This window comes from Eleginops maclovinus, chromosome 20, assembly GCF_036324505.1.
Source record: "Eleginops maclovinus isolate JMC-PN-2008 ecotype Puerto Natales chromosome 20, JC_Emac_rtc_rv5, whole genome shotgun sequence".
Classification (NCBI taxonomy): Eukaryota; Metazoa; Chordata; class Actinopteri; order Perciformes; family Eleginopidae; genus Eleginops; species Eleginops maclovinus.
In genome coordinates, this window is record NC_086368.1 from 8,227,574 (window position 1) to 8,246,364 (window position 18,791).

Genomic DNA, 18,791 nt, shown 5'->3' on the forward strand with positions numbered 1-18,791 from the left:
ATGAAGGATGGGTCATGACCGAAAGAACGTGATCGCGGATACAAGCGGCCAAAATGGGATTTCTCCGCAGGGTGGCTGGCATCTCCCTTGGGGATAAGGTGAGAAGGTGTTCAGTCATCCGGGAGGGACTCGGAGTAGAACCGCTGCTCCTTCGCGTTGAAAGGATCCAGTTGAGGTGGTTTGGGCACGTAGTGAGGATGTGGGCGCCTCCCTAGGGAGGTGTTCTAGGCGCGTACAGCTGGGAAGAGACCGAGGGGTAGACCTAGGACCAGGTGGAGGGATTATATCTCTTCACTATCCTGGGAGCGCCTTGGAATCCCCCAGTCAGAGCTGGTTGATGTGGTAAGGGAAAGGAAAGTTGGAGCTGTTACCTCCGCAAACCTGACGGAAAAGCGGGAGAAGATGGATGGATGTCATTATCTTCTCAATATAGCAAACATTAAAATTGTTCAAGAAACGTCCAGCCCCAATCAGAGCTTAAATGCACTGCACACTTTAATGAACACCATTAAAACATGCCATCAGCTATATGTTTACATTCTATTCAGAGTGGATTACACACAGACAGAACCCATCAATCAAAGGCAACACGGGGGAAATTATTCACAATTGGTAAACCTTTTTATCCATTTAATGTGTGAAGTTAGACACTTCAAACATCCCCATTCAACCCATTTCCCCAAGGAGTGGACTGACACTTGTGAGAGCACACTGCATTTCGTAGCTACTTTGGATTTCATTTTCTACATCAAATGTCTTTCAAACAGGAACTCACTGTCAACTAATTACTGACCCTGCTTCAAAGACTTTTACATGGAGCTGCCTTTGCCTGTGGTCAGCATAGAGAACAAAACAGAGCATTCGTAATGTTACACAGACAGATGTGAATGGTATAACAGGTCTGAAAAACTGATGATAATAGTAAAGGATTGGTATATTGGATAATGTCATGGTTCAGATGAGGATTTCCAGTCTCACCAAATCCAATAATTTTTTTTAGTTTTCATCTTAAGACTCAAACAGATGTATAACTTTGATTCATATTTTTTCACTTCTGTTTCTCATATGAGGATCCTGCAAAAACAAGCCAAGATTGCCCATCCCAAGATGTGGCAAAATTACTTTTTCACACAGTTCACTATTCAATAAGGGGGAAAAAATATCATGAAAATATTATTAAAACTGGTATAATTTAGGTGTGAATACATTGATTTACTGTAATGATGTGCAATGAGTTAGTGGGTGTTTGACACAGTTTCGCTCCCGGGCAGTTTTTCATTAAATGGTATATTACTATGGCAATATTTATAACCCAAAAAATGTCAGGAACATATGATCATGCCAGAGCTAGAATTTCTGTTTGTTAAATACCTATTGGCTGCTAAAGAGGGAAACGAAACAGGGCAAAAGCAAATACAGTAGGTCACACAAACAGATAGAGTTTAAATATTTTTGGGTAAAAGAAAGGTTCACATGACCACAATGACTCTGTTTTACCTTATATAAAACTGATTTCTGGCTGTACTGTAAGATCGACTGACAACATACTGTTGTAGCAGCAACTGCCAATCTGTGATTTAAGAATTGATTGTGTTAATCAACTCTAAGTAATTAATATAAAATATATTTTATAACATTTTTTAAAAGAAAATCTTTGAAACACAAATACATTGTGTGCTTCAAAATACTATAAAAAATGTATAATTGCAGATGAGGATGAGACGTTAACACCTCTCAAGTTTCCCCTTAAAATAGGTGTAGTTTTGATGAAGTATGCCTTTATGGTCTGATTAATGTTCTGAGATTGCTTTCACCTTGAACATCCATCTATCACACATCTAACACTGCCAAGTTATATAAGGAAAACTGCCTGCATTTCATTAATGTGCACAAATAAATGGCTCTTTGCATGATCAAGAAACTATATTAATATGATAACCTACTTATAATAAATCTTGTGAGCTGATCGGTGATACATATGTTTAGTTTGTGGTCTGCTTTCCTCAAGTGCATTACTCCTGCAGTTCAGTTATTTACAGATATGTGATAAGAAGTAAGAGAATAAATACACAAGGTGGAGTTTAAACTAGAATATTGAACTATTGAATCAATTCATGCTATCTCTGGAATTAATATCTGGGTAAAATAAATGTTGTGTGTATTTGTCATTGACTTTTTGAATAGAGAGAAGTTCCTCACAAAAGCTTTATGAGCTAAAATCCAGCTTTCTTATTAGACCAAATGTATTTTCACTAAAACAAGAGGCAGATCTCTGAATTATGCATTAAAACAGCAGGAGGCTTTAAAATGATCTCAAAGCCTAGAGGATGTAATGATGTCATAAATATTGTATTTTATCTGTATACATTGTTCATCCACACACACCCTAGGATAAAATAGATCTTGTTCCCCCTTAAAAATATACACAAGCCAGTGTCGAGAAAAGGGTAGACATGTCGAGGTAATGAAAGTCATTCTGTTGTTTTTTCATCTATTTTGAAAAGAGAAACCCTTGATGCATGGTCACCCATTTGTCTTGGTCGTAAGTGCCCCATCAACAACCACTACATGTCAGCTTGAAATATGAATTCTCCTCCCTGTCCCTGAATGCTGTGTATACTATATCGATATTTGTGCGGCATGTTGCCGTCTGGCTACAATCTTTTGATGTAGAATTTTCTCAAAGACTTCTTTTGGGGATTGTTCCTATGGGCAAGGGCCAGGACAGAGAATGAAATGATGGATACTTTACTACCTCAAGTGACTCTCCTCAGCCTCATATAACTTTACAGCCATATTTTACCCTCTTGGTCTGTAAATTGGATGTCATACATATGAAGGAAAAAACATCACCACCAGGCCTTAAAGTCATACTGATTGAGAAATGTGTCAAAGACACCCAAGGCCATGGGGACTTTAAAGGTGCATCCATGTCAACGCTTTGTGAATAACCAAGCAGCCAAAGAGGGGGAGGGCGTGGCTGGAGAAGGCAAGGGGTAAAAGGGCCAAATTGTAACAGATTGCCAACCCTAAACCCCTGCCTTTAAGTACAAATTGACTTAAGGGATCAGGGTGCCAGTCACAGCATAACTGATGCTGTGCTGGGTTCAGGGTAAGGCCCATCTGCGATTTCTTGCGATTTGGGAGAAAAAAGAAAAGCATTTCCCTTTGCCCGTTCTCAACCAAGCATTCCAACTGTGCTGGCAAAATCCTCTCTTCTGTCCCCCTTGTCCTCATTATATGCACAAAGCTGTAAGTCCAAGCCTGGTTTACCCGGAGAGAGCGGCTGCCTGGGGAGAGACCTGTAAGAGCCATATACAGCCATGACATATCGTATTTCCTATCGCATGGGAACAGAGCGACAGAGAAAAGCACAATGGTGCCTAAGCTCCCAAAACATTATCTTTAGATTGTAAAAGATTGTTTTGTGTAAGAGTAATTTTCTTCATATTTTTTGAAGAAAAGGTTTTCTGCTGATGGCCCAAAATAGCGTTATGTATTACTCAGAGATGGGTGGTGCATCTCAAAGAGAGACCACAATACTCTCTCCATATGAGAGAAGGCCACTTGCTAGACAGCTGCTATTGCTCAGTAATGCACCAGTGAGACCGTATGTTTCCACAGACAAACGCATTGCTCACTCCCTTAAACACACAGACAGAATCTAGCACAGTGGCATGTTTTATATTTGCTCGCCGTATTTCCAACATCATCGGTATGATTAATGGTCTTCATAACTGGGGAACTTGTTCAATGTGACACAAGCTTTTGTCTCTGTGTTTCATCCTCTTCCTCTTCCTGACAGCCACCAGGGTCTCCCTCTCATTGAAACCAGCTATCGCTCGCTGGTACGCTTGGGCGAGAGGATGTGATATGAGCTGACAGCACAGTAATAACCCATGCAAATTAATAGGGTGGAGTGTAAATGCAAATGCTAAAAGCACAATAGGAAAGTGATTAAACAGCATTTCAGGGTCTTTTATCTGGTGGTGTTGTTCTTGCTTGGAATAAAAGGAAAAGACATAAGAATCAGGGTCCTGTGCCAGCGCCTATTTTGACAGGTCTTTTTTGTTCCCTTTTGAGAAAACTTAACTTTGATTGGTTTCAGGCTGACTTCCATCCCCCCCATGGAAAAAAATCATACCACATCCAACTGTGTGACTTCTCAAAATAAGCGATTGAAATATTTTGGCAGTGTTTTGTATTTCACCAAGCTCAACTTTAGGCGTGTGTTTTTCTCCCCTTCGCTAGAAACAACTCATGTTTCAAATGCACATGGTTTTAGACCAATATGAATTAACATCAACCTCACAGTAGGAACAAACCTTGCCTTGGAGCAGAATGTAAGCAGCAGTGGGGCTAAAATCCAAAATTCCCTCCAGATGGAGTTTCTCTCCCAAACATTAATAGCCTGGTATTTTCTCATGTATTTTACATTTTTCTCATAAAGCATGTAAACATGACACTGTAGAGGCACGTAACACAAATAAAAATAGGGCCCCTCTAATGTGTCTCGGTGCTATTGGTGTAGAGCCTGATAGGATTTACACAATACGTTGTACAGTGTATGAAAACATGAATGGACAGCAGGACCGCACGTTATTGCCTAAGGCAGATGATGAAACCAGGTGAAGTTGCTGGATAGTATAATGAAAATTCTCTATAGAAGGAGTAAACAGGTTCAAGCACCTGTGCCAGCTATCATTAGCATCCGCTCTACACAAGTGTCTCTCAGCAAATAATGTATCTATTGCACCTGTATGGACGCTCCTCTGTAGCCGACCCTAACCTCTGACCCTTCTGCATAGGAGATTCAAAAAGAAAAGTCTCCCTTAAGGGTTAATAGCATATGTTTTTATAGTGGCAGAAGATCTTGCAAAATGCACTACATAACCTCCATACGGTATTTGTCAACCTCTCCTATTCCTCCATCTTCCACTCTCTCTGGGTCAAGTCAAAGTCCACTTTATTGTCAAAGTTTCGACATGTGTTATGCATACAGAAAAATTGAAATACCGTTGCTGGCAGTCCCACAGTGCAAATGTAAACAAGAGCATATAACATAAAAAGATAAGAGCCTTTTAAGAAATAGGGGGGGTAAAAATGGGTATACAAAAAAAAAACTAAGTAATATATACATATGTTCGACACAATCAACACAATTAGACAGTAGTGCAAGTAGTTCTTTAGTGCAAATAATATTTTGTGCAAAGTACATTTTCAGTAGCAGCGGAGAATAGAAAGTAACTGCTGCTGGATGAGGGACGGGTGTGTGAGGGAGGGGGATTAATGTCCTGGTACATTTCCATTGAGGCTGTGGGGAAAGGTGGGTGGGACGGAGGGTGGAGAGGTCAGGGGAGAGATGGGAGTGGGGGTAAAGGCAACCAGTTGCAGAGAGAGGGGCTGAGGCCCAGGTATGTGTTGTGGTAGATCATAGACAAAGTATGATGTTGTCATTCTGGCACAAAGAGGAGGGAAATATTATGTTGCTGTTCTTCGGGGTCCACTTGTATGTCTGTCTGACTGTGCTATTATTTCCAATTTCAAATCTAAGGACCTCTCCAAATTCAGTTTCAGACATGAAGCTGTTTTGTTCTGACCATGGTTGTAACAAACATGGGAATATGCCAGGGTATTGGTTTTGTTGTATTGAATGTACTACTGCTACAGAGATGTCGAATCTACTCCTGCCTTTTCTAATTGTGGAAATAAACCCAAATGAATTACAATGTACAAATGCTGATGGAAATTAGTGTTTGAGAGCTTTATAAAAGCAAATCTCTTCAGTGGAGCATACAAAACTAATGTTCTCTTGTTACTAAATGGCATGCATCCACAAAGGGTAGTTGGTGACTCAAGCACAAGTCGTGCATAAAAGCTGACATGCAGTAAACAAGGAAGAAAAGCAGCAGTAAAAAGCAATTGTGAAATTAAAAAAACCTTTGTTAAGTGGTTGCACTAATGTTCCTTTTGTGATTGCCATTTAAATTGACTTCTTCTTTAACTTTGGGATTAGCTGATACTTAGGTATGCCAGCTTTAATTTGTTTTAAGCCATTTGCACTAAATCTACAGTGTCATTGTTGTAGATTACTGGAATATTGTGAAACTATATTTACTTATTCCATATTTTTTCAGTGCCAACTTTCCTGTTTATGTACAGTGACCTGGATCATATCCCAGCATGCATTGTCTGGAAGACAGTGCCGCTTTTACAGTCAGTCATTCAATAAAAGGGCCAACGGACACACACAAAAACACATGCATATGAGCATTGGAAAGCAAACTAATCTTATGTTGGAAGTAGAAAAGTCTCTAAAGCTTTCAGATAAAACAAAAATAAACATTTCTCAAAAAAGTAATCCAGTAATAAGTATAAGATTAGACTGAGAATTGAAATGACTTGCACTGTTTAACCTTGTGTAACAATTCTAAATGTATATTGGTTACTTTGGGACTATTGGGCTCATGATAAAAAACTACAGGTTCATCAAATATTTATTATTGAATTACTGTCAGTAAAAGTAAGCCATGGATGACCTTGGGCCTTTTCTTTGCCTTCCTCACCACACACACACACACCACTTTCATCCACTATAAATAAAACCCCAGAGATATAGACTCAAGGCCAGGGTGCTAAGTACAAGGGGATATTGGAAGTGTTTCTCGTGAGTCCAGCTGTCTCCATAGCTCTAAATCCCTTAATTATGAGGCCAGGGAAGGCAGTCTCTTGGGAGCATTAAACATGCTCCTGTTCTGCGCATGTCCCAATTCCATTTGTAGTTTTTTTTTTTCTTATTCCAATCTTTTTTTTGTTGAAAGATACCAGGGTTTTGGTGCTTGAGGATATAGGACAAATAGGAGGTGATAAAAAAGAGACAAAAGGAGAGATTATTACTGAGGTAACTTGAAAAGTACTGCAGGGGCCGAACAGGTAGTAAATGTTGCTTATGATGCAGAGGTGTACATGTGAACATTGCAAAAACAAGTTATAAGGCGAATTACAATGCATGATTATTTTTACAAATGTGTACTGTCCAGCTTTAACATTTCAGGAACTGCATTCATGTGGAACTCTATCTGCAATGTATACAGAAAATGCTTGTCAGATATGGGCAAAAATATTTAAGGTGCGCTATTTTGCTATTTGAAATCACCAACATTGGGATTAGTGGGGTAAATGATACACAAGCCTATTTCTCTATAAGCCACAAACTAATAATATTCACAGCCCAAAAGATTTCAATCAATTTTGTTGAAGAAAAAAACATGGCAATCTTATGCCAGGCACACAGTGAAGAAGTCCTTTTGCATTACACTGTGTAGCTGTGCAGTTTTCATTATGTAGAGGAAATGCAGAGAGGGTGCAGAGAGGATTTGGATTTGTTATAGTATCTGTTCTTGCATCTTTTGAGTATTTAAGACAACCTCCAGAAGTTGTTTTTCATTTTTATTTTTTTTAAGTTTCTTTGCTTTAACACATTATTAAGGAAACTGAACTTTGCTGGACATTTGAATCATAAGTCTTTCTATTATGTTTCATATAAGCTCCATATCAGCATCAGCAGTAACCTTTTCAAGAGAAGAATCATTTATCAGTTTTTTTTATATGATTGCTTTGCAGGCTTCAGTAAATGCTTGAACTGAGAGGCTCACATCCACATTCAACCGACCAAATAAACAGTCTTAAACTAAAACTTGAAGACCAAAAAGAAAGGAAAACTAAATAACCTATAACAAGTGGGCAGAGAGAGAGATGCAATTAAATGAGGTATGAAAGGCTTAGACTCAATCATCACAGACAACCATCTTAATCCTATTCAGACATGTTGTGCTTGCAAAGAGTGTGCTGTGCACAGTAGGTCTTGTTTTTTAATCATGTTAAATATTTAACCAGGGTGTATTGCTGTCTTTGGCTTTGACTCCCATTAGGTGGCCATCCACCCACAGGGCAGAAACACGGATCAATGTTCAACTTAGTTCACCTCAAGGTTGTGTTAGAGATTTTATTCTAACTAAACAAAACATCTCCCAATTAGAGTTTTGGACAAGTACTTGTCAGCGGATTATCAATACTTATCAGTCAAGTGGAAACTTGCAATCATTTTTAATCTTGTAAATTGGATTTCATGAGATTAGCTTTGTCTAAATTGAATTTGTGTGGTTTATGTTAAAACTGTCTGCACTCTCAAACTGTCTTGATCTCATTGCAAGCTCTTCTCTTTTGAATTTTGTTAATATTAGCAAAATGTTTCATATTTTAACTGCATATCTCACCAAATGTGTTGTGTTCTCCAGCAAGCTTTTACAAAATTGAGTGAGGTTATATTTTATGGAAATGCGCAGTCAATATTATAAATCTATAAAGTTGAATTGTTTTTGTATTGCTTTGCACATTGGAGCTCCTTTACTGTATTGGAGGCACTTCAACACTTGACACCACTTTTGTCTTGGGTACTTGTGAATGATTGGTCAGGAACAGACACCTCTGACAGTTTATCATATGTCAGGTGGAGACAGGCTTGTCAGTAAGCTAATGGAGTGTTCTAAGGTTAATTTACTACCATAAGAGTCCCATCAATAAGCAATTAAGAACTGTGGAAACACGGAGGCACCCAGGCCAGCAGTTAAATCCCAACCATCCCCCACCGTTCCTTTTAATCAATTAATTTATGTGGCATGTCTGTTTAAAACCGCTTGATAGATTTAAGTGACACATGAAAAAGACACTGCTCCATGTATGACCTTTGTTGTTGCTTCATAGAATCCACATTAAAGCTGGGGTTCTGTAGGTGGTTTATTTTTAGCATGATTGGCAAAACAATCCATAATAACCTATAAGCAATTGTAATTGAAGTTGTACCACAGGGTATGCATTTTTCAGAAAAATGCAAAAAGATTGCCAGTATTTAGGAATACCTTCTTCGTGCAGCTCTCCTCATTCTATTTAACCAGATGAGTACAGCCATATATATGCTTCGCACAGTTACCTCTACAATAACAAGTCATTCGTATCAAATATCAGTGCGATCTTGAATTAATCCTGATGCCGTTATACAGCAATATATGGTAACCCTAAGTACTTCATTTCTAGAAATGCAACATTTTATAAATCTATTTCCTTACAACATCTCTACGCATAGGTTTCTCATGTGCAAGGCATAAAGTTGAACCATAGCTAAATTGAAACCTACAAAACGTGCCTCAAACGTTAAAAAAGTGCCGTTATTTTAGCCTTCTTCTAACAAAGGCTGTGAGCTGCCGAAAGCTAGCTGAGAGTTTTCTACTACATTTAGTCGAAAGCTAAGTCTTTGCTCCATTTTTAATGCTCAAACTATATTGTCGGATATCTTTTTGATAAGTCTGTCTTCCTTTATTTAGGTTGCTCTGCCGCGTAGGCAGTTGTTGCTTATGCTGCAATAGCTACAGCATTTAGCTACATTTATCAGAGGATAACTATTAGCTCCATTTGAAATGTTATAATGCTTTTGTCTGACTCTCTTTTTGAAAAGTCTGTTTTCCTTTTTTTAGGATGCTTTGCAGTATAGGCAGATGCTGCTAATAATGGAACAGCAACAGCCTTTCCCTACATTTAGCAGCAAGCTACCTCTTAGCTCCATTTTAATACTTTAAAGCTGTAGTCAGATTCTGTTTTTGATGAGTTCGTTTTTCTTTAGGTTGCTTTGTACAGTAGGCAGCTGTTGGAATAGCAACTCTATCAGCAGAATATTCCTTCTATGTAGTACGCCTTCACCGTCTAAATGAACGTGCCTGTGCATCTGTTTTTGTAGAATAGCCAAGTATTGGCGGAAAATATGCGCCAGAAGACTGTTCAGTGCATATGCACGCTGGTGCATAAAGAGCTTCATGAAGAGATGACACGTATACAGAATACATGAAAACTCTTCAGCTAATGTAATGAAAAGTACATTTGATACTCAGTAGTCCTCATCAAAATTCAAGGGGTCCTTGTGCAGCTGGTCATCTGCTTCAGTGTTGTCAGTTAAAACTTGCCTGTTGATATTTCCCTAAATCAGCCTCATATGACCAAAAACGTATTCACATTCATGTTTAAACCACCATACAACGGCTAGAGTAGGACTGACTGTTGAACAGCTGATTTTCCGTGGGAGATTTCCATTCATTATCTGTTTTCCTTCCCGATGCTCCTTTTTAATGCTGTGAATTCTTTTTCACGCGTTTTCCCTTTACTCTGCCATGACATACTTGCTGGGATTCCTAGAGAGATTTAGATGGCGGGTTAGTGATATGATATGTATGAGATTTTCAACCTTATCAGCCTCATCTGACTCACATAAGCCCCGGGGAGTTTTGAGCATATTGTCCTGACCATTCACTTACCATTTTAAGTGGAGATTTGCTCAGCAGGTTTATGCGTAGGATAGATAAAGCAGGTCTGCAGATTTGTTTTAATCTTTTTTCTTCAAATATCAGGGCAGAACAGCATTGCCCTTCCTCTCCTTTCACTTCCATGTTCTAACTCTGCTATCAGCATTGTTGGTATTACCTCCACCAAAATAACTCTAGGAAGACATTTCAACACAAAAATAATTATTGGATTACACTGCGTAAGAAAAAAACGAACGATTAGAAATGGTCTACTCCATATACACATGTAGGCAATGCAATGGGGAGTGAAGTTTGAGTTCAAAGTATATAATTACCAAAACTTGGAAAAAATGAAACTGTGTGAAGAAATATTTAAATGTACCATTCAGTACATACGTTATTTTTGATCAATTTATAATAAGGAGCTAATTTCTGTTGACAATTCATTAATTCTATATATCAAAACGTATGTTTTATTATTGTGTAAAAAAACATTTGGAAAGTTTTCAATGTGTTATTCATCATTTCTCAGTGCTATTCTTTCTTCAGAAAATGTTTAACAAATTATACTTTTTATACTAAAGAGTGGATGGGATAAAATCACTTATTTCAAAAGGTGGTGGGGACAAGTTCCTAGCATTCCTAGCATAAATGGTGCCTATTAGTTTAAGAACATCTGATGTTGCATTTTTTGTTCATGAAATATGTTGGGATATTGCTTCACAAAGCCTTCTTTCTGTCGTCCACAGCGCCTCCAAACAACATATCAGTGGTGGCAGAGAACACTCCAGCCCCATTCAGTCGATACCAGGCCCAGAATTTCACCCTCGTCTGCACTGCTAAAGGAGGGAAACCAGCCCCATCCGTGAGTTACTGTTGAAGATACACCATGCTGCTTGTCCATAGGGACCTGCCTTTACAGCACACAGATCCCTGCTGTTTACAGAGTAAAAGAAGCTGCGTTGCATGTTGCTGACGGGAGTCTTTTTTTCTTTCTTTATCAGCAGACCACTAGGAGTTACAATGTTGCTGTTCAAACAGGATTTCACAATTTGAATTGCAATAGCATAATCCTAGTTCTCGGTGCCTTCCACAAACACGTTGTTTGCTAAAATATGCTAGTGGATACAAACTCTATACAGACCGAGCAACACATAGAATATATAGTATCTCTACAGCCATTTAAAGTAGCTGCCACCAGCACCAATGTTACAGTCATTACAGTTGACCTATGATAGTTTATCAGCACTAATTTAGTCATGGGATTTAGTCATTAAAAAGGTAGATCAGATTTAGGAAACAGACACATTTGCGTTATTGATGGTTACTCTCAAGGCCAATTAATCAAATCACCGTGACATGACAGTAATGACTGCACACAGAATTATCGCTGAACACCTTAATACATGTACATGCAGTGACACACCAATGTGCACATGTAAGTGAATGCAGGACATACACACTTACACACTTTTTTATCAACTTTTTGAAGAGCAAGACAAGGTCTTTGAAATATCTGAAGCATATGCGCCCGTGTTTGGTGGCAAATGAGCTTACCGACGCTGTTTGAGAGCGCTCACTCGCTGTTTGTTCCCACTGCGTCATTAATCATCGTCCATGGGTGTATGGTAATGGAGTCCAGACCCTGAGCTCTCCTATGTCCTGCAATTATCAGCCCGGTGAGAGGTGACTACAAGGTGAATATGATTTCCGTCTCTCAGATACTTCCTGGTTGATGGTGTGATGAGTGAGGTTCTCCCCATGGTGATCTTGCAGGGAGCCTTAAGCGATTAAAGTTTAGCCCCACTAAATCTTTTTCCTACGACTAATGGAGGAAAGGAGATCTGTAGGGTTTCAGCTGGTCAGTATCCCCAGATTGTTTCTATGTCAGTGATTTAGTCACATTGCTGATAATTAGCTTTGTCACTGACTCAGCAGTCAGTGATCAAAGACACTTACATGAGATAATTACAAAAATATATAGCTGTTTGGAAGCTCCTTTTGACATTGCATTGTAGTTTTAAAAAAAAGGATCTTTGGTATAAGACATATTGAAAGGTTGGTATGCCATATTGCATTATGAAGAAGACATTAATGAATGTTAAGTAATGATATAATCTGAAGAGCAAGCTTAAAAATACAGGAAGAATGAGTTTGATGAAGTTTAATCAAAAGCAGATTATATGCAGGAAGAAGTATAGCAAATAAAGGCAGATGTATTGATGTTCAGGTGAAGCCTGTGAAAGAGGCATTGAAAGTACTACAAATGTAAATGATTACAAAAACTTGTCTGTAAATAAAATGCTGTATCTAAAGATAAGGCAATTCAACCAAGAATACAAAAAGAAAGTTACCATACGCTTGTTCAAGGCTGCTTGAATGGTTGTTAACACACACAGCTTTAGTCAGTAAAAGTTGCAGTAATGGACACAAAAGCGTGGAATTAATTAAAAATAATGAGCTATGTGGGCTGTCATTGTATGAGGCACACAGAAACTCATATTGTGACCACAGCAAATGTTCGCCATTGGGAACCAGCGGCCAGACAAACCATTTTAAAACAAAATGACTATACAGGAGCATATTTACAATCATTTTAGTGAAAACATTGACTCCAATATCATCCTAAACATAGCAAGACATCCTCCTACAACTTCAAATGAGCTCAATTTATATCTAAAGTGGCTTTTGGTACCCATTAAAATACTTTTTTTATTTATGGAAGAAGACTTTTAAAGTCCTGCACACCCAAAAAGTTATTCTCTTCCAAGTTCGTCACCAAACTTCTATTTGTTAAATCATTAAGAAAAATGTACATTCTGGCAGATGAAGATATCTTAGAGGAGAGTCAGATGTTAGTCAAATATAGTTTTTGAACACCCACACAGTCCTGAGAAGAGGTTCAATGAGCAAGTATGAAAATGAAAACACCTGGATAAGTATTATGAGTGTGAAAGGTTTTTGACTCTTTAGTGCTCTCCAAATATGTAAATTGTTTGCTAAAATTATATTTAGCTAATGTTTGAGCCAGAATACCAATGGAAAAAATCAACTTGCTTGTACCTGGATTGAAAGTTAATTTTAGGTTCACTAATTAGTCTGTTACTACATCCTATAGGCAAAGTGTTTTAACTAGAACATGCAAGATATGAAGTGGGGACCATCTATGGAAATTGAGAAAGAAATCCTTTCAACTTGGGAAGTTACAAGTTCTTCCCCTCTTTGGGGAATGTATTACAACCTGTCAAAGATGTCTTGTACTTTCAGACTAAATCAAAACCCACCAGAAGTATACTCCCAATAGGCTCACCAGTTCTGCAAACATCCCTTTAATCTCCTTTGAGAACTCATACAGAAGTCTTTAGTCAGTAGCAACAGAAAACTAAATATCCATATGTAATCTGCATGAGGAAAGGTTGCTTGAATTGTTCGTTTTTGGTATGTTCTCCATGATTGGTTCAAATCAACCAATCAAATATTATTTATTCATAACATGGACAGCCCAAGTGTTAGAAAAGATAATGTGTCTATATATGGATGGATGGACAGGTGGATGTCAACAGTCTTCTGGGTACCGCAAAAAGCAGTTAGGTGAACCTCCGGCAGGACCATAGTAACAAGCACAGTCATGACTCTGACAACCTGCCAGGTGAGAGACACTGAAGCTCCAGGGAAGCTGAGTTAGTAGCATGCATTATTGGGAGATAAGGGCAAACAGATAAGGAGGACGAGTGCATACAGATAGAGTGAAAGAGAAGAGTTGGGAGTCAAAGCCCATAGAAGCATAACTTGGGGTTGGTTCAAAGCAAGGCTGAGATAGCCCTAACTATAGGCTTTATCAAAAATGAAAGTCTTTCATCTATTTTTAGATGATTGTTTGCCTCGTAAACATAAACTGGAAGCTGATTCTACAGAAGAGGAGCATTATAGCAAAAGGATCTGGCGCCCATTGTACTTTTAGAGACTGTAGGAAACACTAATGATCTCGCTGCATTCTTGGAACGCAATGCCCTACTGGGACAGTAGGATATTATGAGCTCTTTAAGATAGGGTGGTTCCTGACCAAGGGCTTAGGAAACATAAACAATTGTACATTCTATCTACATTTGTATTGTTTTATTATAGCATAGTATTGCAGTTGACATGCTTTCTATCCAGTTTTAAGAATGATCACATTTAAACTGTGACCATTTGTTCTATTTATGCTGTTGTCCACAGTCACGCTGAATAACAAAACCTTATTATTAAGGTTGTAAGTATTTGCTTGAATGTTGCCGCCCAGTTGTGTGACTGCAGCTTCAAACGGCTCCCTTTGCTTGTGATGAAACTCATTAAGTCTTTGTCGCTGCTGCTGCCCTAGGTCTTGCTGCAACATGAGCTTTTTGTCAGCTCTATTTTCAATGTCATATCATTGTAAGCCCGGTCTCAAAAGTGTCCCACAACTTAAAACGAAATGGGCCCAATTTGCTAAACCAGTTCCTGTAGTGTTTCATGTTTTAAATCTTTGTTTTGAGCTATACTCATTTATATTCTGCTTTAGTTTTAGGAGGCTGCAATGAATTCATACTGCAATGCACTATATATTAATATTTTCCTTTCTGTCTATTTAGAAAAAGACAATGTCATGTGTCTAGTATATTTTTAAGCTTACAGCGGCAATCTGTCAGGATATCTTTAAAGATAAGATTTAAAAGAATACTGAACACTGAAAGAAACATACATTTACAGAAAGTCATTAAGTCATTTGATACTTGCAATTATTGCAAGTATTTATGGACCACTAGAGGGGCAAGTTGGAAACTTTTGGTTTCCTTGTCTCAAATTCAAAGTTTTTTTTAACCGTTTTTTACAGTTAGAAGCCTGAAATAAGGTCTGTGGTTAACACAAACTTAAGAGATGTTGATATTTAAAATATGTCAGTAAATGGTCTACTCTGAACTATCTATAGCTTCTGTGTCATAAAAGTGGTGGTTGCTTACATATGACTTAGTAAACTTCAAATTAAACAGTGGTGTAAACATTTTAGATCTCAAAAATGTGTGTTGGCTACAATATACTGAAATCCAATGGGGAAATCAAATTGCCTTTTGTCGAGGTAGCAATGCTTGCAATGCTAACTTCCGGGTGAGCTTATAAAAATATGTCATCACTGCACCACTCACTGGCAAACACCTTTTGTTGCTCAGTCATCCACCAGTGACAGATCTGTGTTCTCAAGTAATTACATGACTCTCACAGAATTACCATATCATACGTAGATACATCTTGTCAAGTACTGTTTATGGACCATTCACCATCCTAAGAGGAACTAATGGCAGTTAAGGAGTGTGGTTACAATCAGAACAATGCAAAAGCTTCCCGACATTAATCTGATTGGTTAAAGTTAGACTGTGATAGATAGTCATAGACAGATGGTTCATCCAATCACTTGCCGAATATTTTAGGAAAAAGTCAGCCCTTTACCAATTAGTTTCCAATGAAGGCTTCTCAGATGGCGCCGTCTAACCAACCATCTGGCATGTCAGGTTAGTTACAGAGCAACATTTCATTCATTTTGAGCCTTGTTTTTGGCCTCATGATAAATTTGCAAGGGAAACTAAGTGTACTGTTGATTTTAGACCCGGAAACAGCAGCATGCAGGTAAACAATGTGGTAAATTGAAAGGAAATATAATTATATAAATGAATTTGGTTGATGCCTTCTTAAATAATTAGCTTATTTCAGCACCTATTTTAATTTTAAGCAATCAAAGGTTGTTCCATTTCCTGCTGCAAGTAAACGGCAAAAGCGTCCTCTTGTTGCAAGTACTGCCTAAAAAGGGGCTGCAGTTATTAAAAGTGAAAAGAAAAATGGGTAGGAAGGACAAAGGGAGTTCATTATGCTGTAGATCAGCAAGAATCCCTAAACGTAATTAAAACAAAACAACCTTTGTAGCTACACTGTGTCTGCGCTGCAAATATTATTTGTATCAGCTGCTCATTAAAATGCAGATATATTAACAGTTTTCTATTTTCAAACTAATAAATGGGCAACTTCAAAATATGTGTGTGACCAGAAGTAAACGAGTGTGGATAAAGGAGTAGGAAATCTACTAAAGATGCAATTTAAATCTACCTATACTACCTCCTTAACCTCCATAACTGCTTTATACTCACTTAACCATCTCTTCCTGTGCTTTATGGACCAAACATTTCAGCCTTGATACCTCTTTCTCTACCTTTGAATACATATGAAGGCCCTTAAACAAGATTTACTTCTTAATGCTTTTGGCACTGTTCTAATCACCACAGCCTTGGCTTTGTTATTTGGTAGTGAAGAACTTCAAGAGCTAAAACAACATTTAATGCTACATTTGAGTTTGTGTTGATTAATTTCTTTGGTTCTCCACAAAGAGAGAATATTTTTCCTGTTGCTATGCAACATCCACTTGCATCTTTCCAGCATACATTGTGATGTCTGACACTTCATTCAAGTGTAGACTTTTGAGAGTGTTAAAGCCCTAGTTAAACTTACATAAAAAGCAGCTTTAGATGCTGCTGCTCTTCTTTCTCCTGGCTCATTATGTGCATTTTATTAGTTCTTCAAATGTAAACACCCGACTCCCCCAGTTTGGCTTCGAGAGAGCCAAATATAATGTACTGCATTTGGCAAAAGTGTCTGGTATTATGTTTTAAGATCTGATGCCAGCTGATATTACTGAAGCAAGCTGGTGACATATCAATAATAGATTCCCATTGCCACTCATTACAACATCCTCAGAGCACAAGCAAGCACTGATTGAAAAGAAGAAAGATAATGACAGTTAATAACAAGAAGAAAAGCTGATTAAGTCATGGCCGCGATCTTTCTCTCTGCCTCTCTCCCTCTTTCTCCTGCTTGTGCTCTCTCAGTGAATCATTCTGTCACCATGAAAATCACCGCCTTGTCCTTTTGACACCGCCATGATTAATTGCAGCAACATAAAAGTGTATATGGACCAGTGCATGATTGTTACATTTTCAAATAGGGTTCAGATTTGAGATGTGTGTGAGACGGGAGCGGCTGGGAGTACAGGTGCTTTCATCACCACCTATTCATAGGAAAAATGCAAAAACCTTCTCATGCCATCCAAGCTTATTTTTACTACTGCCATTACATTGTATATGGGATACTGCTCAGAATTACACCTCACTTTTTCTGCACTAATTCAACACAGAATGGTTTGAGTCTGCTTTCATTGTCTGCACATATTGGAATATATTTGGGGATTCATAACAGAGATAACAGATTGATAATCACTTCATTCTTTGCAGAAACAATGTTGGTAAGTGAACAGTACAACAGCAATGCCAAAACATTCAAAAATCCCCCTTTACATGAGAGCAAGGACTTATTCCAAAACTTCTACAGCAGCAGATGTATTACCCAACAATCCATTATGTTGGATGTAGACAATATAGCCATTTTGCACATTATGCTTGCCCAAAGATAAGTACATTTTCATTGTAATAAGAGGATATGTCTGGATTTTTTCCATTGTAGTGTTCCATAATATCTAAAAGAAACATCTGATGCTATATAGGTTTATGTGCATGTAAATGGTCTGAACTGTAAAACTTCCCTTCAGATGGAGTTTCTCTCTCAACCACCCCCAACCCTCCCACCCTACCTAATACACGCGATTGGACACCTTTCTTTTCTTCCGTAAACTGACATCACTATGGAACACTGTGCTTCTATTGGCTAGAGCACACATTGTGCGTGATATGCTAAGGAGGGGGACATCTCTAACACATCACTAAGCAATCACAATGGGGCAGGCCAGCTAACCAATCAGAGCAGACTGGGCTCTGGTTTCATCCACGATGAAAAGAGGTGCTGCAGCACAGGCAGTATAAGAAAAATAAAGAGCTTTTTGAGCATTAAAGCTTGGGAACATGACACAGTAGAGGCACAAATTAGCATAAGATGTCCTTTTTAAAGGACAACAAATGTTTCTTTTTCTTTTTTTTTATTTAATAGTCAATGAATGCAAGATAATCAAGAGAAAGATGAATCTTCTCAAATAGTATCTAACGAAAGTGCTTATGTCACTTTGGAAAATACTGCTATTTATTGGGGACATGTATCACAGTGAGAGACATCCCCTGTGTTATTTTGGCAGCTTTATAATCACTTTTGGAAAATTAATCAGTGTTTGCTCTCCCATTTAAATGGACTGAAAGAAGTGATGCGTTCTCCTTTATCTCAGCCTGTCAAACAGGAAATGTGGGAAATTATATTTTAGAAAATGAGTTGGTAGCTTCAATGAACACAAACCAAGTTAAACGTGATGACAGATGTCTCCTTGATTGCGCTTATTTTTTAAGTGATTTGTGCATTTGTTCATATTAATATTTGCAAAGATGCAAGGTCTTGTAGGTTATTTTGGGCATGGAAATTACATGCAGTGGCAAGGGAACT

General features: G+C 38.1%; 1 protein-coding gene across 3 annotated transcripts in view; it reads left to right on the forward strand.

Annotated features, from left to right (window-relative positions):
* The window catches only part of igsf21a (immunoglobin superfamily, member 21a), a 192,983-nt gene that overhangs the window by 149,465 nt on the left and 24,727 nt on the right, over positions 1-18,791 (forward strand). For all 3 annotated transcript variants that reach the window (XM_063910860.1, XM_063910861.1, XM_063910862.1), the window contains exon 5: positions 11,099-11,214. In XM_063910860.1, coding sequence (XP_063766930.1) covers positions 11,099-11,214 — 116 coding nt within the window. The remainder of the gene's footprint in view (positions 1-11,098; positions 11,215-18,791) is intronic.